The sequence below is a fragment of the Watersipora subatra genome, chromosome 3 (genome assembly GCF_963576615.1).
Source record: "Watersipora subatra chromosome 3, tzWatSuba1.1, whole genome shotgun sequence".
In the NCBI taxonomy this organism is placed as follows: Eukaryota; Metazoa; Bryozoa; class Gymnolaemata; order Cheilostomatida; family Watersiporidae; genus Watersipora; species Watersipora subatra.
In genome coordinates this window covers 34,209,687-34,237,410 of record NC_088710.1, presented here as the reverse complement: position 1 = coordinate 34,237,410, position 27,724 = coordinate 34,209,687, and the positions used below count along the sequence as shown (strand labels likewise).

Below are 27,724 nucleotides of genomic sequence, written 5' to 3'. Positions count from 1 at the left end.
TCAAAATACGGCAGTCGGTGGGCTTATGAAGACACCAAATCGCTGTTTGCCAAAAACATTTTCACAACGCCTGAAAGAGACGCGATGATCGATTTCTCTCAATTCAGGAATTCTCATGTGTAAAATAGTAAGGTTTTTCTTTAAAACCAATAGCAAAGTTTGAGTTGCAATTCTTTCAAGCAGTGGTCAGACAACTTTCCTTAACCTGTTAACAAAAATCCACCTCATTACAAAAACAGTACTGTTCAGGTCTTCTTGCCAAATAAAAGTAGGTTGAAAAAGGTTTTAAAAAGGTCTGCTACAAGTTTTAGTGAAATGAAGACCGAAACCATTAAGTAATAAAATTTTAGTTATAATAAGCTGAAATTCAGTAAAATAGTTAGAAATACACGCTAAAACTCAGCTTGAAGTTCATGCGTGTGCGTACATGCAAGCGTGCGTGTGTTTGGTAAGCTAATCTTAGTTTACGTGAATTCAAAGTTTATGTTATATGTACGTCTATTTGAAAGTGAGAAACCCATATGGTATGTACCAGTGCATAATAGTCCTACATTTTATTACAGATCATAACCACTAAATACAATAAAGTTACTGTAGGTAGCTATAGCTACTAAGGTTAACATACTATTTTCTTACTAGTTTTTAATATGTACCACACTTGAATAAATTTTTGAGGTTTGGGGTGAAAAAACATCAAGTATTGACAACTTTTACCAGGGGATGTTTGCCTATATAATTAATATGGTTTCTACACACCTAAATATGATTTTTTCATCATATGATGCCAAACCAGGAACAAATCAAAATCGTATTATGAGGGTGCACTGTACTAGCTTACTCAAAATAACCATTAGCTATGTGCCAGGCTAATGCCAATTGGCAAGCATCTACATTCTCTTCCACTGTTTTATAAGCTGTTTGTTAATACTCGTGTAATACCGGGTATTCCACTAGTACCAATATATATTCAAAGAAATCCATTGCTTAACCAAAATCATTCAAAGCGCCATTTTTGTACAAGAGGTTATAGTAAGAGAGAGATTTTTACTTCTAATCATGAGTGTAGGAAGTAATGGCATTAACTGCTTGAGTAGTTAAGCCGATTGGGTCAGCCTCATCTAGAAATGTTGCCTTTTTAACTTTATTTTTGCTAAATGCTAAGACATTAAACAGCATTTAATAAAACTTACTAAACACCGCAGAACCTCTGTTCAACCGACACCTTTATTTAAATGCCACCTCTAATAGAACGCGACTGCAGGAGAAGGGTTGATAAAAACGGTGCTACTTTTTAATTGATTGCCACCACTATCAGACCCCCACTTTAACATTCATTATGTTTGATCTTTACAAACGCATCATAGGAAGTGATCAGTAGAAAAGTGTTCACAAATTAGCACTAATAATGAATCGGTTACATCAATAACAATTAATACTTTAGTTCTTGCAGTAGTGTTGTCATGGTTAAAGTGACGGTGTACTTCAGAAAATTGATTGTAACAATCATCAGAACTACACTCTGATTCAAAGTCATTAAAGTCCAATTCCGATATGGTTTAATAATACTCTTCTAAAACACCATACAATGTAATAGCACCAATTGTTATGGCATATCGAAGTCTTCCAACTCCAAAGCTTCATGTTTTTTCTTTAAAACTTCATAAGCGATGGCAAGGAAATAATTAATAACTGCATTTATGTTTTAATCAGCATAATTCATTGTTTAACTCGCTCTAATACTTTGATGTGAATGAAAAACAGTTTAGCACAAATGCTGAGGCTGATGGCATTAATTTCACTTTCCGAAGGAGAGCAACATAGGAAAGAATTTAGCACTGTTTTGCCAATACAATAGTTAAACTTACTTTCCCAAAGTACTTTCTGTTTTTATTACTGCTAATTACTAAAGTAGCCCTAATAGGTCAGTAGAGTAGCCCTAATAATCTATTGATATACCTCTCTGGGAGTTGTGTTATATTGCACGAGGACATGTATAGTTCTTCAAGTGAGCTCAGCTCAGTGACAGCCTCAGGAACAACTTCAATATTGTTACCATAAAGTTTCAGTATTCTCAGTGACTTCATATTGCCCAACCTAAAATAAATTTAGGATTGCTTTGACAATAAAAGAGTTAAATTTATCTTCCCAAAGTACTTTCTGTTTTCAAATAATGATTCAGGGTTTATAAAAAAATATATAAGTCTAATTAGAATTGCATCACTGTTACAAAATCTAAACTGTTCTTAGTGATGCTACAAACAAATTGTAATTTGGTAAAATTTAATTAAACTTTAAAACTCTGAGAAATATTTTTATAAGTTTTCTAATTACCTAGTTTTACTGACTGTGTTCAAACCTACTCCATATCAATATATAAGATATAAAGTGTTATTACAACTTATGATATTATTATAATAACTTTAACTGAATTCATGAGGTTCTATAGCACCATATGTTGAGTAACAGAATGGTGGAGACAGTACTGCTCCAAGAATAAATATTAGAGTAGTGGTGCTAATTTATTGACATACTTCTCAGGGAGTTTTCTTATCTTGCACTGTGACATGTCTAGCTCTTCAAGTAAACTCAGCTCAGTGACAGCCTCAGGTACAACTTCAATATTGTTGAGAGAAAGGTTCAATATTCTCAGTGACTTCATATTGCCCAACCTAAAATAAATTAGCATGAACAAGTACTTCCTGAGGGCAGTTTACTTTCATTTTGTACCTTTGTACCTGTCACAACTGTCAAGATATAAACTTGCAAAAAATACTTATTTAAGACAACAAGTTACAATTGATTTCACAGATTAACACCTTTTTACCAGTCACAGTCCTTCAAACTGAATGTTTATTATGGGGCTAGATTTTGGTACCTACATTATTATCTTAGGCTTTACTACTTTGATAGTTACACTGAATCACCCAACTCACTGTGTCAACATGGTACTTACTTATTTACTTACAGCATTACTTCCTTTTATTTATCTCTGTCTACCCTCATCATAACTGGGCAATACTTAGAATAACCATTACAGATATATGAAGTTATCATCTCTTGCAATGCTTCAGCTCCCAAAATGCTGTCTGTTAGTAGATAATGTCGCGAGTTAATTTTTCAAAAGAAAAAACAATCAACATCGTCGCAATCTCATAAAATCTAAGCTGTCTGCAATGGTGCTACCAACAACTTATATCTTTTTTAAGTTTAATTAAACTGTAAAACTGCACAATATTTAAATAAATTTTTCCAAAATTATATTTACTGTATGTATATTTCTAAATTGAATCATAAATTTCTATTGAGTCATATCTATTGCATCAAAGACAGTAGAGCTCCAAAATGTAAGAGAGTAGCCTTGTTAAGATATTGATAAATCTTATTTAGGAGTTGTCTCAAATTGCACAAGCACATGCCCAATATATATATAAAAAAAAGGAAAAGATTATATGTTTATATCTCTCCCCTGCAAGAGGAGAAATGCAATATTGGCCAATATTAGAAGTAAAATGCACTGATATTATTAGAATAACCAATATTATTAACATAGTAATAATATAAAACCAATGCACAATTTTGTTTACATTTCAAAACGTCATAGCTAACAATATCAAGAAGTTGTGATATTTATATAGATTTTTAGAAATTCTGTACTACGTAGTCATTGTTCTGTAGTCATCCAAACTTATAATTAGTTATTGTAATAATCTCATAAAAACTGTTAGAAAAATATCATCGTCATTTTCTTTACTTACACTGCGTTGGACATCAGTTAGAATACCAAAGTACTCCAAATTGTCTAAAATCTCAGTTACTTTTAAATCGGCAAAAATGAAAGGATTTCAGTACTCCTAACTTAATTACAGAAACGTTCAGCAACTTGACTATGCTATAGACTGGTGAAACGTGCACGTTATTTTTTTCGTGAAATGCGCGCGACTTAATCGTTCAGTTCTCTGTCGCTCGGCGTTTTAATTTCCGGTCTTAACTTTGACGAAAGTGAGGCTTAGCAAGTTTAAATAACGATTTTCGGCCAAATAAATCTGTCTATTTATGTATAATCCGATCAGATGGGTTAGTTTTAGGAATTTGCAGTAACCTTTCAAAGGCTTGGTAACATATTTAAATAGGTTTATATGCGTTTTGTATCATTATTATACTTAAATGACTTTACTGAAAAATAGTTAAATTTGTTGATAGGATTTCGTTACAAGGGTTTGGTGACGGCCGCTAACGGATAATTTTTCGCGAGTTGTGTGCACATGTGCATTTATCATAAATCTCCCAAACCAATCGCTTCGCTCGTGTTTGGTCGTGGGACTATAGTATAGTATATATGTATTTATACTATAGTATATATATATAGAATATAGACATTTATATAGTATATATACATATATATATAGTATATATATATAAATATATATACATTCCAAAGTAGTGTGTTAAAGCTGCCAAATAGTGCTCAATGAGTGATCAGAGCTTAAATATAAAATTTATTCATGTAAAACCTTAGATAAAAAACAACTTCATTACTATTAGTTTCATGTCTGTTACGCAGACAATCATCAGATAAAATTGTTTTGGTCCAACTGAGTTATATATGTAAGAGAGGTGTAATTACTATAACGACTGATAGCTATGTAATTGCATTTCGTAGTGTGTATTTAGCAGAATGTCGGCATGTGGAAGCTAGCTCGTTACGCTTGTTGAGTGAGCTCATTTCTGGCTTTGTGAGGATGATGTACTTTTCTGATATGCACAGGTTACAACGCTTGGTGGCTGGGTCGTATGGCCTTGCGTGTTGAACGATTTTCCATTTAATTGTATACGGTGTGTTCAGGCCTTTTAGCTGCCAGATGTAGTTACTAAGCTCTGTGGCAGATTGCTTGTCCTGGTGCCCGAAAGATGATATGTGGCCGCTGAATCGTGTCTTAAAGGTATTTTCTGTGAGGCCAATATAACTTTCTGTAGGTTTGCTACCGTCGTCTGCGGTGACTACAGCTTGGCAAATGAGCGACTTGCTAAGACAGTTTCCTTCGAGAGGGCATTCATTTGGCGCACGACAGTTGCATGTTTTGTTGTTTGCTGGGTGCGTCGAGGCGTTGTTCAAAAGCTTCTTATTGTGATTGTTGATGGTTTGTTTGATGTTAGGCATGCAGCTGTAGCCAATCTTTGTGTTGTTTCTATTAAATAGCTTTCTTAGAGGGGGATTGCTCGGAAAAGATTTATTTAATATTTTGATGAATGTCTGACCGATGTTATTTGCCACGTTTCTGCTATATGGTGGGTTGAACCAGAAAAGTACATCATCCTCACAAAGCCAGAAATGAGCTCACTCAACAAGCGTAACGAGCTAGCTTCCACATGCCGACATTCTGCTAAATACACACTACGAAATGCAATTACATAGCTATCAGTCGTTATAGTAATTACACCTCTCTTACATATATAACTCAGTTGGACCAAAACAATTTTATCTGATGATTGTCTGCGTAACAGACATGAAACTAATAGTAATGAAGTTGTTTTTTATCTAAGGTTTTACATGAATAAATTTTAAATATATATACATGTATATATATACATATATATATGTATATACATATACATATACATATACACAAATTCCACTTTGTCATTGTGTGTGTGCGTGCGCGCGTGCGTGTGTTAGTCCATTTAAACGCCATGGTTCTCACAGTTTGCGCCTGATTTCATCCAAAATTCACAGTCATATGACCTCTGTCTTCCGTGAGATATTAGTTCTAAGAATGATACATTTCAATATATATTATATATATATATATATATATATATATATCACTAGAAATTCCACTGTCATACAGCCCACGACCAAAGTGATATTGGAAAAAAGAAAGGGTACTGATGGTTGAGAAATGCAATATTAGCAGTCAAATAGGATAACTGCAATGGTAGCTGTCATGTACTGGGTGTGGGTGTTATTATATACAACAAATAGCAATAATGAAAGGAAAAGATTATATGTTTATATTTCTCCTCCTGCAAAAAGAGAAATGCAATATCGGCCAATATTAGAAGTAAAATGCACTGATATAGATTTTTAGAAAATCTGTACTACGTGGTCATTGTTCTGTAGTCATCCAAACCTAAAATTAATTATTGTAATAATCTCATTAGAACCGTTAAAAATATCATCGTCTTTCCCTTTAGGCTACTTACACTGCGTTAGATTTTTAGAAAATCTGTACTACGTAGTCATTGTTCTGTAGTTATCCAAACTTATAATTAATTATTGTAATAATCTCATAAGAACTGTTAAAAAATATCATCGTCATTTCCTTTATTTATACTTCGTTGGACATCAGTTAGAATACGAAAGTACTCAAATGTGTCAGCAAATGAAATTGAAAATGAAAAAATTGAAATCGACAAGAATGAAACGATTTCTGTACTCCTATGTTAATTGCCGAAACCTTGGGAACAATGCTATAGACTGGTGAAAAGTGCACGTTTTTTTCGTGAAATGCACAATACTTTATCGTTCTATTCTCTGTTCCTCAGCGTTTCATTTTCCGGTCTTAACTTTTATTTAACCAAGCTTTTCAAACGTTTTGTGACGATTTTCGTCCTAATAAATCTGTCTATTTATGTATAATTCGATCAGATGGATTAGTTTTAGGAATTTGCGGTAACCTTTCAAAGGTTTGGTAACATATTTAAATAGGTTTATATGCGTTTTGTATCATTATTATACTTAAACGGCTTTACTGAAAAATAGTTAAATTTGTTGATAGGATTTCGTTGCAAGGGTTTGGTGACGGCCGTTAACGAATAATTTTTTGGGAGTTGTGTGCACATGTGCATTTATCATAAATCTCCGAATCAATCGCTTCACTCTTGTTTGGTCGGTGGGATAACTCAATATATATATATATATATATATATATATATATATATATATATATATATATATATATAAATACATGCATATATACATATATGTATAAATCAATATATATACATGTATATATATACTATATATGTATATATACTATATATATACTATAAATACATATATACTATATATGTACATAAAATACTTGTCAAAGCCGACAAAACAACCAATTTTTACAGACTTGAAAATGATGAATACAGCAAAATGTTGCAAAATAATGTGACTAAAACCTACAAAAAAGCTTAAAGACAGCAGTAAACCAAATTACATCGAAAGACAAAAAAATAGCGCACAAATTAAGACTTGAGAAAAGAATTGAGACAATAGCAGAGAAACAGCCATTCATAACATTAAAATACCACAAAGATAACTTCACAAACCACCCCACATGTAGACTAATCAATCCAACAAAATCTGAAATAGGAGAATTTAGCAAAACTCTGCTCACAAGTATCAAAAACAAAGTGAAAAGAGAAACTAATGTAACATTATGGCGAAGTACGGATGACATACTGAATTGGTTTAGAGAAATAAAGGAAAAACAACAGCAAGCATTTATTACTTTTGGCGTTTGTAAATTTTACCCTTCAATAACAGAGCATTTTAAAAAGCCTATAAAAAGAGCCTATTAAAAAGCATTAGACTTTGCAAGCAACATAACAGATATCACAGAAGACAAAAAGACAATCATACTACATGCAAAAAATTCGCTCGTATTGCACAACAACACGGCCTGGTCAAAAAAGAACTCTAATAAATTGTTTGACGTGACTATGGGTAGCTATGACGGAGCGGAGACTCGTGAATTAGTAGGGACTTACTGACTCAAATACCCAAGGAATTGACTTGCCGTATTGGACTATACAGAGACGGCGAACTTGCGGTTTGCAAGGGTAAACCACAAGCTATAGAGTGAACAAAGAAACTAATATGCAACATATTTAATCAAACAATTTGTAAAGTACTGTTGAGGCAAACAAACGATTAGTAAACTTTCTTGACGTAACTTTAAATCTACAAGATAGCAACTTCAATCCTTTCCAAAAACCAGGTAACACAAGACTATATGTGCATAAACGAAGCAACCATCCACTTTCCATATTGAAAAACTTACCAGACAACATAAACAAATGATTAAATGCATTTTCATCAAATGAACAACAATTTAACAGCGCAGTGCAACCATCTCAAGAAGCGCTCCACAAGAGTGGATACAACAGCAAACTACAATATGACACTAACATGAAAAAAATCTAAAAAATGTAACAGACAAAGAAAAATCACATGGTACAACCCCCATTCAGGGCCAATGTTGCAACCAATATCGGACAAATATTCTTCAGCATAGTTACAACATGCTTCTCAAAGAAACACCCACTCCAAGCAATATTTAATAGACAAACTATAAAACTGAGCTACTCAGTAATGCCAAACACGAAAACAATCATTGATGCGAGCAACAAAACACTTACTAAAACCATTGCACCACAAAGAAAAGACAACTAAAAAAGTTGAAACTGCAGACAAAAGAACAACTGCCCTTTGGAAGGAAAATGCAGAGCCAAAAATGTGATATATCAAGCAACAGTGAACAACCATACAAACAACCACGTAGCGACCTACATAGGACTTAGCTCAACCGAATTTAAAACTAGATACGGCAACCATAAAGCCTCGCTTAACCACAAAAACAAACAACACCACACAGAATTGAGCAAGCACATTTGGAAGTTGAAAGACAGCAACTCAACATAAAACATAACATAGAAAATATTAGCTCAAGCACAACCATATACAAACAAAACAAAACGATGCAAACTATGATTACTAGAAAAATACTTCATAATATGCAAACCACGCTTAGGCACATTGAATAAAAGAAATGAATTGACTTCTAATTGCAGACATGCTAGGAGTTGTCTTCTTGGTTACACTTAGCACTAAATTACATGATTCACACAGCGAGCCCATTTCTGACATTTCGGCACATTCGGTAAAACTTTTCATTTTAGTACAACTGCATCTGATGAGTGCATCGCACAAAGCAAATTTTTAGTGCAATTACTAAAAGTTTACTTTCTTTGTAATATTTTTTCAAATATATATACAGTGAAACTTGAATAAATCGCCCTCGGATATATTGAAAATACGGTTAACTCGAATGGATTTGCTTGGTCTGTTCCCACGCAATAATAAATGGCTTTAGATAACTCGACTGAAACTTTGTTAACTCGAACAGTTTTTTGCCAAACGGCTACCGAGACGGTTGTTACTATCGCTTTAGAATATCACTTTATTCCAAGCCATAGAGATAAACATCGACTTTTAGTAGTTCTTAGGCCTCGTTATTACCAACATTGGCAAATATTTTCATTAACGACTTTTCTAAAGGTTTGCAAAAATCAAATTTTAACAAACATCCGCTTAGCGATAAGCCCTCCGAAAGCAAGAAAAGCGAGGTAAAATTTGGATAACTTTAAAGTAATATCGGCAAAATTGATAATGGGTTTTTAATAGTAAAGCAGTTTTGTAATAACTGACTTACTGCAAAATTGATCTTAGTTAAAACGCTCGGTAGAAAAATACGTATGTGTTTTTTCTGAGCGTTTTAACCGCGATCAAGTTTTGCCAATTTTAATCTGAGAACGCCCTGGCAATCACATCACCTAAAGCAACAAACAAATCTCAAGTGATAGAAAAATATCTATACTTTCTGATTAAAAATATTTAAAACTTCACACAAGAGACCCTTTAACTTGCAACAAGCAATCTATGCTTTTGATTGATATATAGTTTGTATATGTACATGTATCTACTGATAAATACGTGCACTTATGACTGTCCTAATAACTTGAACGCTCTAATAACTCGAACACTTTTGCTCGGTCCCTTGAGGTTTGAGTTATCCGTGTTTCACTGTATATATATATATATATATACCGGTATATTGATTTATATGTATATATATATATATATATATTATATATATATTATATATATATATTGAGTTATATATATAAATATAGTATATATATTGATATATATATTATATATATATTGAGTTATATATATAAATATAGTATATATATTGATATATATATTGATTTATATATATATATATATATATATATATATATATATATATATATATATATATATATTGAGTTATATACAGTCAAACATGGATAACTCGTCCACGGATAGCTCGAACACATGGTTAATTCGAACGGTTTCTTTGGTCCGTTCCCACGTAATGATAAATTGCTATAGATAACTCGAACTCAACACTGTTAATTCGAACTGTTTTTTTGCCCAACGGCTACCGAAACGGTTGTTATCGCTTTAAAAAATCACTTTATTCAAAGCCATAGAGGTAAACCTCATCTTTTCGTAATTCATAAGCGTTGTTATTACCACCATCGGCAAAATAATTTTGTCAACGACTTTTCTAAAGGTTTGGTCAAATTTGATTTATACTTCTATACGATTAATAGCACGGGCTTGACGGGTCACGCGCGCAAGGATTTTCGCCACGCACATACAAAACAAAAACAGCATGTTGTTTTGTATGTGCGTGGCAAAAATCCTTGAGTGCGTGACCCGGCTAGCCCGTGACGAATAGTTTTCCGACGTTGATTCCGTGTTGAATCAACGTCGGAATGTTGAATGTTTAAAACGTCTTAAAAATTGTTTTTATTAAACGTATACGTTGTCTTAGCTAAAAAAACTATTCATCGTTTGACCTAAACACAGAATACGTGTGTACATTCAATAAGTATTCATTCAAAAAGTGTGAGTGATATACAATGTACCGTTAAACCTCATAAAACTTTTAATTGAACTGCCTCGGAGTGTTGCTCTTAACGAATCCGAGGTAAAGTAAGGGATTTGTCTTTGGTAACTTTTTCTTGAAGTTGCATAAACTTAAAAAAAAATCGGCAAAATTGATCGTGGGTAAAATGCTCAAAAGAAAAAGATGTCTTTTCTTTTGAGCATTTCAACAACGATCAAGTTTTGCCAATGTCAATCTAAAAAACGTCCTGGCAATAACATCACCTCAAACAACAAACCAATCTCAAGTGATAGAAAAATCTCTATACTTTTTGATAAAAACGCTTTAAACTTTACATTAGAAGCATTTAATTTGAAACAAGCCATTTTTGCTTTTGATTTATATTATAGTTTGCATATGTACATGTATCTACTAATAAATAAGTAAATACATGGACTTGTGACAGTGCTCTGATAACTTGAACGCTCTGATAATTCGAACACTTTTGCTCGGTCCCGTGAAGTTCGAGTTATCCATGTTTGACTGTATATATATTGAAGTGTATCATACTTAGAACTAAGATCAGAGAGCTCAACGTAGGATGGAGCAGTACAAATTAGAAAATTAAATAGTTTACTTATCTTTTTTTCAGCTACTGGCAGTTTCTTGCTTGTGCGATCTTCAGGCTGTAGACTTCGACTGAAAGTTAGGCCATTAATCTATCCCATTTACTTTGTGAGCCATTAAAATTTTGTCTAAATGTTTGGTTTACAAATCCTTGATTTGGTATGTACCCACTGGCTAGTTCACATGTACAGTCAAACTTTGACTGACATACTATCAGCTTTACATATGAATATTTTTTGACTTGTCACATTAATTTCTGCAATGGTTTCTCCTGATGTGCAAAATAATTCCCAAAACTTTTTACTTGCAAAGAAATTTTCAACGTAAGGCATCGGAAACTTGTTAAACACTGATAGTTTTATACATATGAAAGTAAAAAAATTATTGAAAATTCATATTAATAAAATTCAATTGGTCATTGCGCGTGTGTTAGTACATGTAAACATTATCATTTCACATCTTGAACCTGATTTCATTCAAATTTCACTCTCATATTATCTGTCCCTTTTGTGAGATCGCTACAAATATTTAGTCTCAAAACTCATACTGTTCTTAAAAAACAGCCTCTTTAACACCCACCTACAGTCCATCTGATCGATGCTTACTGATATTTCTAGCTTCTTAGGTTAATGGTACCTTAATAACAGATTTCAAAACTTTGCCCTGATTTTTTTCCCATGAACTGTGACTCTGGGGTCAGAAAGTAAGTCCATTCATCTATCCCATTTACTTTAACTCTTTTGCTACCAAATTAATTTGCGTACCCACAAGTAATCACTCACAATACTTCAATAGATGTGTTTTTGTTCAATAATAAGAAAACCATTGATTTATAATCAGTAAAACCCTCCATAGCTATAATGCATTTGACATGGCAGGTCATTGCAAAGAAGATATTGCGAGAAAATATAAAGCTTTCGCTAAATTAAACTTTGCTCAGGATGGTCTTTAAACATACTTTCTATCAAATTGAAGTCTACAGCCTGAGGATCGCACTAGCAAGAAACTGCCAGTAGCTGAAAAAAGATGAGTAAACTATTTAATTTTTTAATTTATACATATCAATAAAAAAGACTATAACTTTAGATAAAACACTCGATTACAAGTAGTTTCATGCTTGGTAAGAGCAATTTTCAGATAAAGTGTATGCACCAGTTTTGGTAACTTATATACAGCTAGAACTATTAAAATTACTAAAACTTCATAGCTGAAAGATTTTGGTCGTTGAAGGATTTATAGAAACAATAGGTTTTAAAATTGGACAGTAGAAATTTGCTAGCGTATATGCAGGCGCTGACGAGTTCAGTGCATTTTTTCAATGAACCAAGGTGTGGCCTGTATATAATATAAATTTTTCTTGTAGACACAAGGTACAGTTCTCAGAGCCATTGGCCAGTGGTATGGACTGCTCCAGTATTCTTCAGTTGTTGGAATAGTTAGTGTTTGAATCCTTCAACCGCCAAATGTGCTTGCTGAGTTTAGTGGCAGTTCCATTTCGTTGTGTAAACGACGCTTTGTGATTGTTATAGAGCGTTTTAAATGAAATTTCTGTTAGGTCAATGTAGTTAGCTTCAACATCGTAAAAGGTGACAGTAGCTTGGTAAATTATAGCAGACTGCAAACATTTCCTCTAATTGGAAACTTACAGCTGAATTAAAACATTCAAAACATCGTTTAATTACATGAGGTCCATTTTTAAAAAGCTTATACATATAATTATGCTGCTAGTCTGGAAGGTGCTAAGTGTATTTTATAAAATTTACTGCTTAGTCATTATGATTCTTCCATTGCATCCATGAAATTTATTTCTTATACTAGAATTTGTATAGTTTATATTTCATCTATGTAATCAACTGATTGACCATCCTGCAGCCATCATAATGAGGCAGCACTCAGGCTAAAAACATTGCTGATAAATTCATTTATCATCTCTTGCATTGCTTCAGCTTCCAGCATACTGTCTACTTTAATGACTAGGAAGAAATCCACAAAAGAACCAACAACCATCAATTTATATATCATATAATGCTATGCTCAAACTAACTACGGAAATCAAGAATTGAGTTACAATAAAATTGGGAAAATACTAAACTTCTAAAGCAGGGAAGTGAAGCTTAAGTTTTTAAATAAAGCTACAAAACATTTTTCTTGGTATCTTTAGAGGTTGACTTGCAACAAAATTCACATTACAATTATTTGGTATCAACAGATTCACCATGTTTTGCTCTGCTGTGTTGTAGGTGCAAAGGTGTAAAAGCTCAAAAACGAACAGTTAATCGCAGTCATCACGAAAACGCCTTAGATTGGAATCCATTTCCAAAACGGCCCAAATGAAATGAAATTGAGCAAGATGGCTTCTGTTTTCACTTTCATGCAACCTCATTCCTCGAAATATTTTCACAAATGTACTTCCCGCATTCAATAAAACCATGTTTGTTATCCTTACGCGTCTATTTCATAATTTTTGTAAAGCAGTCATTTGAGCACTGATATCTCAAAACCTACCATAAAGGTGTCTGTGTGTGATTGATTGAGCGTGCGTGTGTGTGTGTGCATGCGTGCGTGCGTGTGTGTGTGTGTGCGATTCGGTTCGTCCAGCTATAGGTAATAAAATATTAGAATGAAGAATCCGAATAGCAGAAGATTTGATCTCAAAACTTTCCATGCCTGAGACGATATGAGCTTATACCACCGAGCTAGGTAAGATTGATAAACTGATTAGGCATTATATATCGCTATGTGGGTAAAAATACGCATAACTCTATGCACTGCTGCGCAATGTCATTTTATGCTTGCTCTCACAGCTCTTATTAGTAAGTTTCATAATACAGTGCACTCTCAAGATGCGGTTAACCTGATATACAATTTTTTATCTTACAAAGTGGAACATGATGAGTTTTTCACCTCACCATACGAATCTTATTTCACCATATGAATTCAATTTATTTGTTGCCCGAGTTCACATTTGGCAGTCGATGTGCTTATTACGTACAGTAAAATAACAAAAACGCCCAAATGCCGTTTGCTAAAAATATTTTCACAACACCTGAAAGAAACACAATGACCGATTTCTCTCAGTTCAGCAATTCCCGTGTGTGAAACAGTAAGATTTTTCATTAGAACCAGTAGCAACATTGGAGTTGCGATTCCTTCAAACAGTTGTCAAACAACATTTCTTAATCTGCTAACAAGAATCCACTTCATTATGAATGCGGCATCGTTTGGGCTTTCTTGCCGAATTACTTTGAAATAGTTTTAAAAAGGTCCGCTACAAGTTCTAGTGAAAGCGCAGACAGAAACCAATAAGTGATAAAAATTTTAGGGATAAAAGTTGAAATTCAGTAAAATTATTAAAAAGTGCAAACTAAAACTTGGCTTTAATTGCATTTGTTTGATAAGCTAAACTTTTTTGAAGTAAATTCAAAGTTAAAGTTATAAATACGTCTATTTGAAAGTTATAACTCTCTATGATACATGCTGTTACATTATAATGCTACATTTAATTACAGTTCGTAACCAACAAATACACTGAATATACTAAAGTTACTGTAGGTAATTATAGTTACTAAGGTTATCATACTATTTTCTTACTAGTTTTTAATATGTACAGTACTTATATAAAATTTTGACGATTTTCACCAGGGAATGTTTGCATTATATACATAATTACTATGGGTTCTATTAGTGCTGAGCCCGAGTACTTCTTGACCAACCAGTTTAGGCTCGCCCTATTCTGATTGAGTTTTTCGGGTATCGACTAGGTGGTAGTGCTGGGCACGAGTATTTCTTGGCCTATGGGTTTTTTTGGGTATCGGGTTTGTTGATACGGATTTCATGTTTACTATCTATCATAATCAGGTGTTCTGAATAAAGGAGACAACTCTATGTAAATAATATATCATTTCAATTATAGACACAAACTAGGAGCAAGAACTTGTAGAATATCCATGTAGCTAGACTGTGTGTTGTTTTATGGTTTTGTGATATACGGTGCATTTTACTTGTTCTATATACTTAATTTGCAATTATTTGTGAAAAAACCTGTTTTCACTTCATAAATACCAAAATTCTGATGGTATACGCCTAAGCTTCAAACAGACAATGAAGACTAGAAATTTAAAAAAACTTACATTGTTCTACACCAAGTTCAGTTGGGCAATTGACATTGACAAAACTATAATACCTGTTCATGCACGATTGCGATGCATTTAACCTAAGAAATTTTAACTATGTAAGATTAATGAACAGGTAATTTAAAAACAAAGCATGTGTTTTAATTTTACTAACATTTAAAAAAACATTAATCTTATAAAAACCTCAGTATGGAATCTGTTTAACAGAGAAGCCAGGTTTGAGAATAAAAAACATAGTTAATTAACTTTAGCAGAGTTTAGGCTATTTCGCCTTGCTGTGAGTAATGTTCCCAGCATTTGAAAACAGCCTTTCACTAGCTACACTAGAAGCTTGAACGCACAAATACTTCTTAGCAAGCTTTCCGAGGCGGGAAAAGTTTAAAGTTGGCTTCACCAAGTCAGAGAGTCAGTGTTTTTTCCGCCACTGTCAATAAACTTGTGTATAATGAGACATCTTTGCTAAGCCGGTCACCGCGGGCAGTAGTGAGAGCCGGAGTAGTCAGAGCATTAAGATACGCTCCCCAACTTTTGCGTTTTCTTGAAGCAGTACAGCTGGTGGTGCCAGACTCTAGTGTGGTTGTTTTTTGTATATCTGAAGCCAGCTGTTTACACTCACAAAGTATAATTTCTTCCACGCTCCCATTGTGAATAGCTTTGAATTCCAAATTTTCAAAAGAAACCTTAGCAAGATCGGAAACTACAACGCTGTGTTTTCAACTAATGATTAAAGTATCAATGGAAAAATCTTATTTTTATCCTGTAGGGTATTTATTAAACAGCGCTGTTTCAAAAGCTTCGTACCTGCAGTTTAGCCTATGCTATAGATCTTGTAGCTATGTCACATTAATATGCCATTAGAGTTTGTTCGCCTTTGACCTAAGAAGCTGCATTTTGAGATCAGTTGCCCATAATCAGCATTGTACTAATGGCACTTATTAATATATTCTAAGATGGAGGACTTGATCTGTCGAGTCAAGGCAATTTCACTCTCTTCCGGCACTAGAATTTTGTTAAAAGTATGACTGTTGGTTGAAAAAGTGATATGGTGACTGCGTCTTCCCCTATAAGTAAGGCATTTAGCAGATGACTATCACAGTATGGCATCAATATCGCTAACCTAAAAACTACCTGCTAGTATATCTCCAACAGCAGTAGGCCTATAAGGTAGAGAGTAAACATAGTCATACCCTTCCAAACTTCACCTTACTATAAGGTTTTAATTCTATTTCCCTGAAATAGAGGATAAATATAATTTTTGCTGCAAATATTTACATATCGCGTAGTATTTATATTATTATAATACATGTATGTCACATTTAATGACAAATGGTCACACACAAAAACAGTTTTATCAATTTGCAAATATCACACGCATAGCTACCATACACTGATGTTTACAGAATTGGCATGTGCTGGAATTACATAAAGCCCTAACATATGGGTCGCGATTTTTGTAAGTGGAGTTAAGTCGAACGTATTAAATATGCGTAATAGCAATAGCAAGTTTGTAAACTCAATGCCATGTGCATTTGTTGTGTTTTAAAAGTTACATTTATTTAGACCAATCAAGTATGCTCTTTTAAAATTGGAACTCTACTTAACTAATAGAAGCTTAAAGCAGCCCAAATTTGTTTTGTGAGGCCGTTGCTACGCAAAATAGAGATAATCATTCACGACAGTAAACTTCATGAAAAATTCTACCTTGCTAACCACTTTTTTGCAAATTTTCCTGTAAATGAGGCTTAGGAGGCTTCAAGTGTATGATTCAATTTGAGAGCAATGAAATCAGTCTCTGCAGATGTGCTTGCTCTGAACTATCCAGTACTGAGTTGGATAATGCTACGTATCATAGCAAAGATCGAATACAAATGTCATGCTAGTAAACAAACAGTTTCTACAAAAAAGAGCGAGTAATTCACTTAGAAAGAAAGCCAGAACTGAGTATAAACACCATAGTAAATAGTAAATCGGTATGCAGACTTATGTTCACATATATGCACACTACTTGTGTCAACACACTGGACCAGATTACAAATCACTACAAGTCAGTCCAGTCAATGATTCCAAGGAAGCTAAATCGTGAAAGCAAAACAAGTACCACATCTTAACATTGTGTATATGCTTTCAAACATTCTTGAAAAATTTTTTGCAACAGCGCAGTTAAGTCCTACCTGGAAGATTGAATGGAATATCTCGAGAAGCTACAGAAGTTTACCTTCACGTATGTTTAAAAATATGTATACAGCCAATATTCTAAGGCAAGTTCTAATGCTGAATCTTTGAAAGGCAGCATCTCTAGTTTTAAACGACTGTAAAATTTGCTGTCCCTAGAGTACTCTGCTGTAAATCCGTGTCAGATCTGCGCTGGACAGAAAACGGAGGAAAAAGTAACAGGGAAGTAGCCATAACCAGCAACATTTTCATCTTTTGATTTTGACTTGGTATGAATCCTTACTAATATGGATCATAACTAATGGAAACATTTAACTATTTGGACTGTTTAACAAATTTAACTATTTGGTTAGAATTAAGTTTCATTGCATTGCCGATAAGGTGAAAGGTATTTTTATGTTACATGTTACTATATTCTTGTGCAATAATCAAACAAACTTTTTGCAATCAACAAAAGTTGGTTATCAACTTGTAGCTAATATTGTCTATAGACATAACTTATTTACAATTTTCTAATTTACCAATTCAGATTCAGCATAAAATTCTGTCCTAGAACCTATGTACATGTAGTTGTAGAACTACGGCTAAATCTAATAGTGGTTGCTAAGGTGATTCTAATCGTAAACAAATAGTTACGTCACTTGAAACTTTAGGCGCGATTTTCTTGGATTCATGTTTCAACCAGTTTAAAAAAGTATATGCAGACTTTTGACTATAAAATCAGATTTAATCAACATAGAAAAAAGTTTTTTGCAGAGAAATTTGTAAATCTTCCTTTATTAAGCTGAGCAACCGTCTAAATTTTAATAAATTTCAACTTAGCCTCTCTTTCTAACATCCTGGCCCATATTCTTTTTTACTCTCATACCTTCTATCAAACTCAGCAATCATTGCTTTGAAATCTTTTTCAACAGCATATGCTGGAACATCATCTATACAAATATAGTGGGATTATTGTTGAAGTCAGCTTCCAATGTTGACCACTATCTCTTCCGTAGGGTTCCATAAAGGATGATAAGATAGATCGCTGCCTCTTTGCTTTTTTACATGTACTGTTAGAACTAGGTTCGACTTCTTTGCGAACAATAGGGGTTTGAAATGCAGCTAGATCTGAGTAGTTGCTCTTGCCATCATCGTTGAGAATAGGTGCAGCTATGACAAATTTGAACTTACTAGAGAACAAGTTACAGAGGTTTAACAAAAACGGTATAAATAGAATGCAAGAAATGTAACAAATTTATTAATTTATAAATACTTGAATTAAATAAGTTTTCAATAACAAAATAGTATACGCCAAACCTTGTGAAGTGGTAGCAACAACTAAGGATGCTGTCGTTGACTGACTACTAAAGCTTTCATCATCATCAATTGTTGGTTGAGCTTGATGCACAAATTCTTTTAGTTTGGAGGCAGCAGAGTCCCTAGCTGCTAAGAAGTTTAATAGACGATTTTTAATGGTACCAACTACATCTTGCCTCTCAAGCCACTGTTTAGGATAAATCTTTTTCATATGCCTTCTCATAGAAATCGTAGAGCCACAACTATCGTTCAAAGTTGAATTGCACAAAAGGCATCAAACTGTCTCACTACCATCAGCAATAGTTGGCTGTCTTTCGCAAAGTATTTTCTAAACATTGGACATATCTTTAAATTTACAATGCAATTATAATTCTATTCAAGTTATCAAATGGTACTTCTGCTCAGCGTTAGCGGGCAAGTTGTTAAACAGTACTCATTGCGCAGGCACAATAGACCGAGTTTTTACCACTCTAATCGAAGGAGTCGTGTAGCAAAACTCGAACTCGCAAGGTTGAACCTGAGTCAGCAAAATTGAAATACTCAAAATCTCTATTACCTGAAACTTGAGATAAAACACACCCGCAAGGTCAACGAATTTAATTACCTGCACTAGCTGCAACTACCTGCCCAGCACTAGTTTCTATACCCCTACATACAATTTTTTCACCAAACGGTGTCAACCCTGGAACGGATAAAAATTGTATCTATTGGGTGAACTGTACTAGTTTACTCAAATTAGCCATTGGCAATGTGCCAGGTTAGTGACAAGTGGAAGGCCATTACGTTACCTGCCACTGTTTATAAGCTGTTTGGTAATACCTGTGCAAAGCTGGGCACGCTGCTAGTACTAATATATATCCACAGAAATCCATAGCTGAGCCAAAATCATTCAAAACATCATTTTCGTACAATAGGCTATAAAAAGAGGGATTTTTTACTTCCAATCATGGATGTAGGAAGTATTGACATTAACGGCTTGGATGGTAAAGGCAATTGAGTCAACATCGTCTAGAAATTTTGCCTTTCTAAGTCTGTTTTGCTAAATGCTAAAACATTTAAGAATATTTAATAATGCTAATTAAACATTGTAGAACCTTTATTCAAGCGACACCTTTACTTAAATACTACCTTTAATAGAACGCAACTACAGGAGAAGGGTGAAAAAACAGCGCCGCCTTTTAATTGAACACCACCTCTATTTGCCATTACTTTAACATTAATTATGTTTGATCTTTACAAAACTATCGTTGAAAGGGATCACTAAGAGATTATCCAAAAAATAGTACTAATATTGACTCAGTTACATCAATAGTTAATTCTTTAGTTGTTGCAGTAGTGTTTAAATAGTCAAAGTGACGGTGTATTTAAAAAAAATCGATTGTTGTTTTACCAATAGAAGAGTTAAATTTATCTTCCCAAATACTTTCTGTTTTCAAATAATGGCCCACGGTTTATTGAAAGAATATATACACATAAGTAAAATTAGAATTGTTTCATTTTTGCAAAATCCAAATTGTTTATACAGTAAGTGTGCTACCAACAATTTGAATTTTGGTAAGATTTTGTTAAACTTTAGATCTCTGAAAATTATTTTATAAGCTTTCTAATTACCTAAATTTACTGTATTTGTTCAAACATACTCTTCATCAATATATAAAATATCAAGGGATATTATTATAATAATTTAACTCAACTCAAGAGTTTCTATTGCATCAGATGTTGTATAACAAAAGAACAGAAATATTTGTGTTTCAATAATGAGTAGAGTAGCCCTGTTTATTTATTAACATACTTATCTGGTAGTTGTCTTATCTTGTTGATAAACAAGTTTAGTTCTTCAAGTGAACTCATCTCATTGAAAGCCTGTGGAAAAGCGTCCATCTTGTTGTAGGAAAGGTCCAATATTCTCAGTGACTTCATATTCTCCAACCTAAAATAAATTAGCACAAACAAGTACTTACTGAGTGTAGATTAACTTTATTGTACCTTTTTACCAGGTGGAGAATCAATATTTAAATTTGCCTAAAATATTTACATCAAACAACAAGTTACAATCGATTTCACTGATTAACACTTACCAGTCACATCCCTTAGAATTGGTTAGTTTTTATGAGAGTAGATTTAGGTATTTAAATTTGTAACCTACACTATTATCTTAGGCTTTACTACTTTGATAATTACACCGAATCGCCCTACTCACCGTGTCAACATGGTACTTACTTCTTTACTTACAGCATCACTTCTTTTCATTTACCTCTATCTACCCTTATAATAACTGGGCAGTACTCAGGATAAACATTACTGACATACTGAGTTATCATCTTTTGCAAAGCTTCAGCTTCCAAAATGCTGTCTGCTATAAAGTAATGATTCAGTTATTTTTTCAGGAAAAGGGCCCAATTGAAATCGTAACAACCTCACGAAATCTGAACTGTTTGTAATGATGCTACCAACAATTTGTATTTTGTTGAAGTTTATTTAAATAAATCTGAGCGCCGGAACACGTAATCACTATAGTGAAGGTTAGTCTGAAAAGCTGAAAGGCAGTCAATTACTTGTACTTATGAAACTCTTCTTGTAATCTTGTTTAAAATCATCACAAATAAGACAGACAGTTCTTGAAGTGTTTTGGTTTTCAGGAACAAAATGGAGTTTTGAGAGCAAATATTTTTAACTACCTGGAGGAAGGCAGGTAACATATGCGCGAGAAATTTTGATGAAATTGGACAAACACAGAGGAAAAGTATATAATTTATGTGGACTAACAGACAGACAATGACAATGTGGGATTTAATATAATAGATAACTATCAGCATTTACACTTTTATATATAAAACTTTTAGGGTTCAAGAAGTTTCAGATGTCTTGTGTTGGAAACTGTTTTATATGTTAGAAATTTATTTTGCATTTTGAAAAAATAATTGCAGAACGTCATGTGAAATGTTGAAATATTCATATGTAGAGCTGTTAGTAAGTCAATCAAGGTTTGGCTTTATATCATAAGACTGGATTTATAGTATTCATCATTTATAGTCAACTTCCATCAAAACTAAAGCATTTCATTTATGCAATCAATTGATTGACCATCCTGTAGTCATTATTACAGGGTAGTACTCAGGCTAAAGATTCTACTGATACCGTTAAACCTTTATTTAAACACCATCCATAAATATTTTTCAACTGTTTCCTTAAAGTGGCGCTTTGTTAGAAGTGACGTTCAAATAAAGGGTGGTGTTATATTTTTCAAAAACCTCACCAGAATGTTGAAAAGATAAATTTAACCCTTTCACGGGTAAATCAAATGTTGATTATATTTCGCACTCGCCTTCAGGCAGAGCGACATTAACACTTCCGGATGCAAAAAAATTGCTAAATTACATGCAGCTTTTCATAGAATTTTTAAATAAATATGTATGAGGAAGCTGATACATATCTCTCTCACCAGTTGATATCTATTGCTTACAGTTAACCAACAATGATCTCATAGCTTGTGTTGCCATTTGTTGGAGCTTTTAGTTTTAATCTTAAATTTGAAAGTCTATTTATATTTTATAACTTTATGTAACAAGGTTGCATAAAATTTCATTGCACTCATCAATATGTCTATTACAGTTCGCAGCCAAACCTGACATTTTATGCGCAATAGAACAGGAGTTACGGAGTGTTGATCCGTTGTAAGTTGAGTTCAGATTACCGCAATGATGCTGTCAAATAATATGGTATGAATCTGCAAAATTACAGGTTTTATAATAATAATAAATTATCAAATGCCACACATATATATTCGAGAACAAATGACATAAACAAACCATAAGTATAATATATGCATTAACCAAAACTAATTTTTTCAAACACATATTAACATTTTTAAAATAAATATATTAGCACCGTTTGCTCAGCCAGTTTTGTTCTGATTGTTGCTTGTGTTTAAAACCATTTCATATTATTTTGGCTCTTCAATACCTTCCACAATTTTTTTCTGACCTCAATTCCTTGCAATAATGTTGCAAGTTATTTTTTTCAAAAAAAGTTCAATAGACATCGTAACAACCTCACAGAAGCTGAACTTTTTGTAGTGATGCTACCAACAATTTTTATCCTGATGAGATTTATTTAAGATAAATCCAAGCTCTCTTTTGCACAGCTGAACTTGTCGATATAATTAGCGTCCAAACCATTTTTAGCAGAGTGAAACCTTTCAAGTGATGCTATTTAGAATAGAAACTTCTAACACGGCTAAAGAGAAACTAGGTGTAATCAAAACAGCCTCCAGTTGTTAGCTTCAAAATACGTAGTCATACATTTTCTCTTGTAAATGCAAAAACGATTCCTACATACATTGGTATATCAAGACTGCCAGATGTCATCAGATGCTGAGAAGAAAAGAAGAAAAGACACTAGTACTCCAAAAATTAGTAGAGTACCCCTTCTAATATTTTGACATACATTTTTGGGAGTTGTTTTATCTTGCATTTAGGCATGTTCAGTTCTTCAAGTGAACTCAACTCCGTGACAGCGTCTGGAACAACCTTTAGATTATTGTTTTCAAGGTTCAATATCTTCAGTGACTTCATATTACCCAACCTAAAATATATTAGCATGAAACAGTACTCACAAAGTGGAGTTCACATCGATATTGTACCTTTTTACAAGGTGGAAAAGTCAAAATTTAAATTTGCTATAAAATCTTAACATAAAAGAACAAGTTACAACTGTTTTCACTAATTACCACCATCTTTTGACTAGTTATAGTCCTTCAAATTGATTGGTTATTATGAGACTAGATTTAGGTATTTACATTTGTACCTACACTATTATCTCAGACTACTACTTTGATAGTTACACTGAATCACCCAACTCACAGTGCCAACATGGTACTTACATCTTTACTTACAACATTACTTCTTTTTATTTACCTATATCTACCCTCATCATAACAGGGCAGCACTCAGGATAAACATTACTGATATATTAAGTTATCATCTTTTGCAATACTTCAGCTTCCAAAATGCTGTCTGCTATAAATTAATGATGCAAGTTATTTTTTCAAGGAAAAAGGTCCAATTGAAGTCATTACAACCTCACGGAATCTGAACTGTTTGTATTGATGCTACCGACAATTTGTATTTTGTTAAAGTTTATTTTAAAAAATCTGAGCGCCGAAACACGTAATCACTATAGTGAAGGTTAGTCTGAAAAGCTGAAAGGCAGTTGATTACTTGTACTTATGAAACTCTTCTTGTAATCTTGTATAAAATCATCAGAAGTAATACAGACAGTACTTGAAGCGTTTTGGTTTTCAGGAACAAAATGGAGTTTTGAGAGCAAATATTTTTAACTACCTGGAGGAAGGCAGGTAACATATGCGCGAGAAATTTTGATGAAATTGGACAAACACAGAGGAAAAGTATATAATTTATGTGGACTAACAGACAGACAATGACAATGTGGGATTTAATATAATAGATATCTATCAGCATTTACACTTTTATATATAAAACTTTTAGGGTTCAAGAAGTTTCAGGTGTCTTGTGTTGGAAACTGTTTTATATGTTAGAAATTTATTTTGCATTTTGAAAAAATAATTGCAGAACGTCATGTGAAATGTTGAAATATTCATATGTAGAGCTGTTAGTAAGTCAATCAAGGTTTGGCTTTATATCATAAGACTGGATTTATAGTATTCATCATTTATAGTCAACTTCCATCAAAACTAAAGCATTTCATTTATGCAATCAATTGATTGACCATCCTGTAGTCATTATTACAGGGTAGTACTCAGGCTAAAGATACTACTGATACCGTTAAACCTTTATTTAAACACCTGCCATAAATATTTTTCAACTGTTTCCTTAAAGTGGCGCTTTGTTAGAAGTGACGTTCAAATAAAGGGTGGTGTTATATTTTTCAAAAACCTCTCCAGAATGTAGAAAAGATAAATTTAACCCTTTCACGGGTAAATCAAATGTTGATTATATTTCGCACTCGCCTTCAGGCAGAGCGACATTAACACTTCCGGATGCAAAAAAATTGCTAAATTACATGCAGCTTTTCATAGACTTTTTAAATAAATATGTATGAGGAAGCTGATACATATCTCTCTCACCAGTTGATATCTATTGCTTACAGTTAACCAACAATGATCTCATAGCTTGTGTTGCCATTTGTTGGAGCTTTTAGTTTTAATCTTAAATTTGAAAGTCTATTTTTATTTTATAACTATATGTAACAAGGTTGCATAAAATTTCATTGCACTCATCAATATGTCTATTACAGTTCGCAGCCAAACCTGACATTTTATGCGCAATAGAACAGGAGTTACGGAGTGTTGATCCGTTGTAAGTTGAGTTCAGATTACCGCAATGATGCTGTCAAATAATATGGTATGAATCTGCAAAATTACAAGTTTTATAATAATAATAAATTATCAAATGCCACACATATATATTCGAGAACAAATGACATAAACAAACTATAAGTATAATACATGCATTAACCAAAACTAATTTTTTCAAACACATATTAACATTTTTAAAATAAATATATTAGCACCGTTTGCTCAGCCAGTTTTGTTCTGACTGTTGCTTTCGTTTAAAACCATTTCATATTATGTTGGCTCTTCAATACCTTCCACAATTTTCTTTTGACAATTTTCTTCAAATTGATTGGTTATTATGATAGTAGATTTAGGTATTTACATTTGTACCTACACTATTATCTTAGACTCTACTAAGTCTAAGCTAGGTTATAGTTACACTGAATCACCCAACTCACAGTGCCAACATGGTACTTACTTCTTTACTAACAGCATTACTTCTTTTTGTTTACCTACATCTACCCTCATAATAACAGGGCAATACTCAGGATAAACATTACTGATATATTAAGTTATCATCTCTTGCAATGCTTGAAATTCTAAAATGCTGTTTGTTATAAATAAATGATGCAAGTTATTTTTTTAAGAAAAAGGTCCAATTGATATCGTAACAACCTCATGGAATCTGAACTGTTTGTATTGATGCTACCAACAATTTGCATCTTGTTAAAATTTATTTAAAATAAACCCGAGCGCCGGAACACGTAATCACTATAGTGAAGGTTATTCTACAAAGCTGAAAGGCAGTCTATTACTTATACTTATATAATTATTTTTGCAATCCTGTTTAAAATCATCACAAATAATACAGACAGTAGTTGAAGTTTTCCATAAAAGAACACTTTGACGGGAAATTCATCTTAGTAGACTGACAATAGTACCTGCATTTATTGACTGCCTTCAGACTTACCACCAGGCTAATAGTAACACTGGTGATGCTTGGGCGTACTGCTGGGCTAAGATTAAACCTGGACATACCTCTCTGGGAGTTGTCTTATACTGCATTTAGACATGTCTAGCTCTTTAAGTGAACTCAGCTCGGTGACAGCCTCAGGAACAACTTCAATATCATTGTCATGAAGGTTCAATATTCTCAGTGACTTCATACTGCCCAACCTAAAATAAACTACCATGAACAAGTACTTATCGAGTGTAGATTACCTCAGTAAGCCCTGACTAGTAAAAGGTGCTTTTACTAGTCAAAGCTGTCAAATTTTAAATTTACTTAACAGAGTTATTTTATAGAATTGCAACTAATTTATTTAATAGGCACATTGAAATGTGCCTATATCAAAAGGTACATGACATAGTAGGACCTATTTGTTCTTTTAAACTAATTCACCAGACCGTTTAATTATATATGTTATTACAAATATTCAATATTTTCATAAAACTCATGAGCTGATGTGGTGGCTAAGAAAGTCAATATTCTCATAAAATTTATGAGCTGATATGGTAGCTAGGAAAGGTCAATGTTCTCATAAAAACTCATGAGCTGATATGATAGCTAGGAAAGGTAAATATTCTCATAAAACTCATGAACTGATATAGTAGCTAGGAATGGTCAATATTTTCATAAAACTCATGAGCTGATATGGCATCTAGGAAAGGTCAATATTCTCATAAACTCATGAGCTGATATGGTAGCTAAGAAAGGTCAATATTCTCATAAAACTCATGAGCTTATATGGTGGCTAGGAAAGGTCAATAGTCTCATAAAACTCATGAAATGATATGGTAGCTAAGAAAGGTCAATATTCTCATAAAACTCATGAGCTTATATAGTAGCTAAGAAAGGTCAATATTCTCATAAAACTCATGAACTGATATAGTAGTTAGGAAAGGTCAATATTCTCAGCATTTTCGGAGGACAGACAAAAGGCCAGTTTTTTAATACCTTACCACAGCATCTACTATATAAACGGCAATCGTTGTCTGTGTGTTTATGTGTGTGATTGAGTGTCCGCGTTATAGAGTACCGTAATTTTCGGACTATTACCCGCTACTAGGTATTTTGGGCGCATTAACGGGAATCTCCGGTTAGTACATGCCTCTATTATACATAACCTAATCATCATCGTTTTTACATGGAACACGTCATATTTAGCTATATTTCGGCGGCCTATACAGCTATACAAATGTACTAATCATTAAATCAATTAAATTAATGAATAGTAATTTACATGCGATTAATATTTACTGCCAACGTGTACCGAGGTCACGCGAACGTTGGTTTCTTGCGGCCACTGGAAAACACAGTTCTCACCTATTACATTTCTACATAAAAAAGGTAAGTACATGTATTCCTTAATCAATGTTGTATTGTCTATGAATTGCCACACTTCCACTACATAAACCTCTCACTTGCGTCCATTTACAAATTTAGCTATCGGCCTTCTGCCAGCCAT

At 33.3% G+C, this 27,724-nt stretch overlaps 1 protein-coding gene across 1 annotated transcript; it reads right to left on the bottom strand.

Annotated features, from left to right (window-relative positions):
• On the bottom strand, positions 1-27,724 carry LOC137390536 (uncharacterized). The gene is made up of 7 exons (XM_068076864.1): positions 27,681-27,724; positions 26,295-26,432; positions 23,387-23,524; positions 20,733-20,870; positions 2,532-2,669; positions 1,957-2,094; positions 1-70 (listed from the first exon to the last, which is right to left on the bottom strand). The coding sequence occupies exons 1-7, from the start codon at positions 27,722-27,724 to the stop codon at positions 1-3; spliced, it is 804 nt and encodes a 267-aa protein (XP_067932965.1).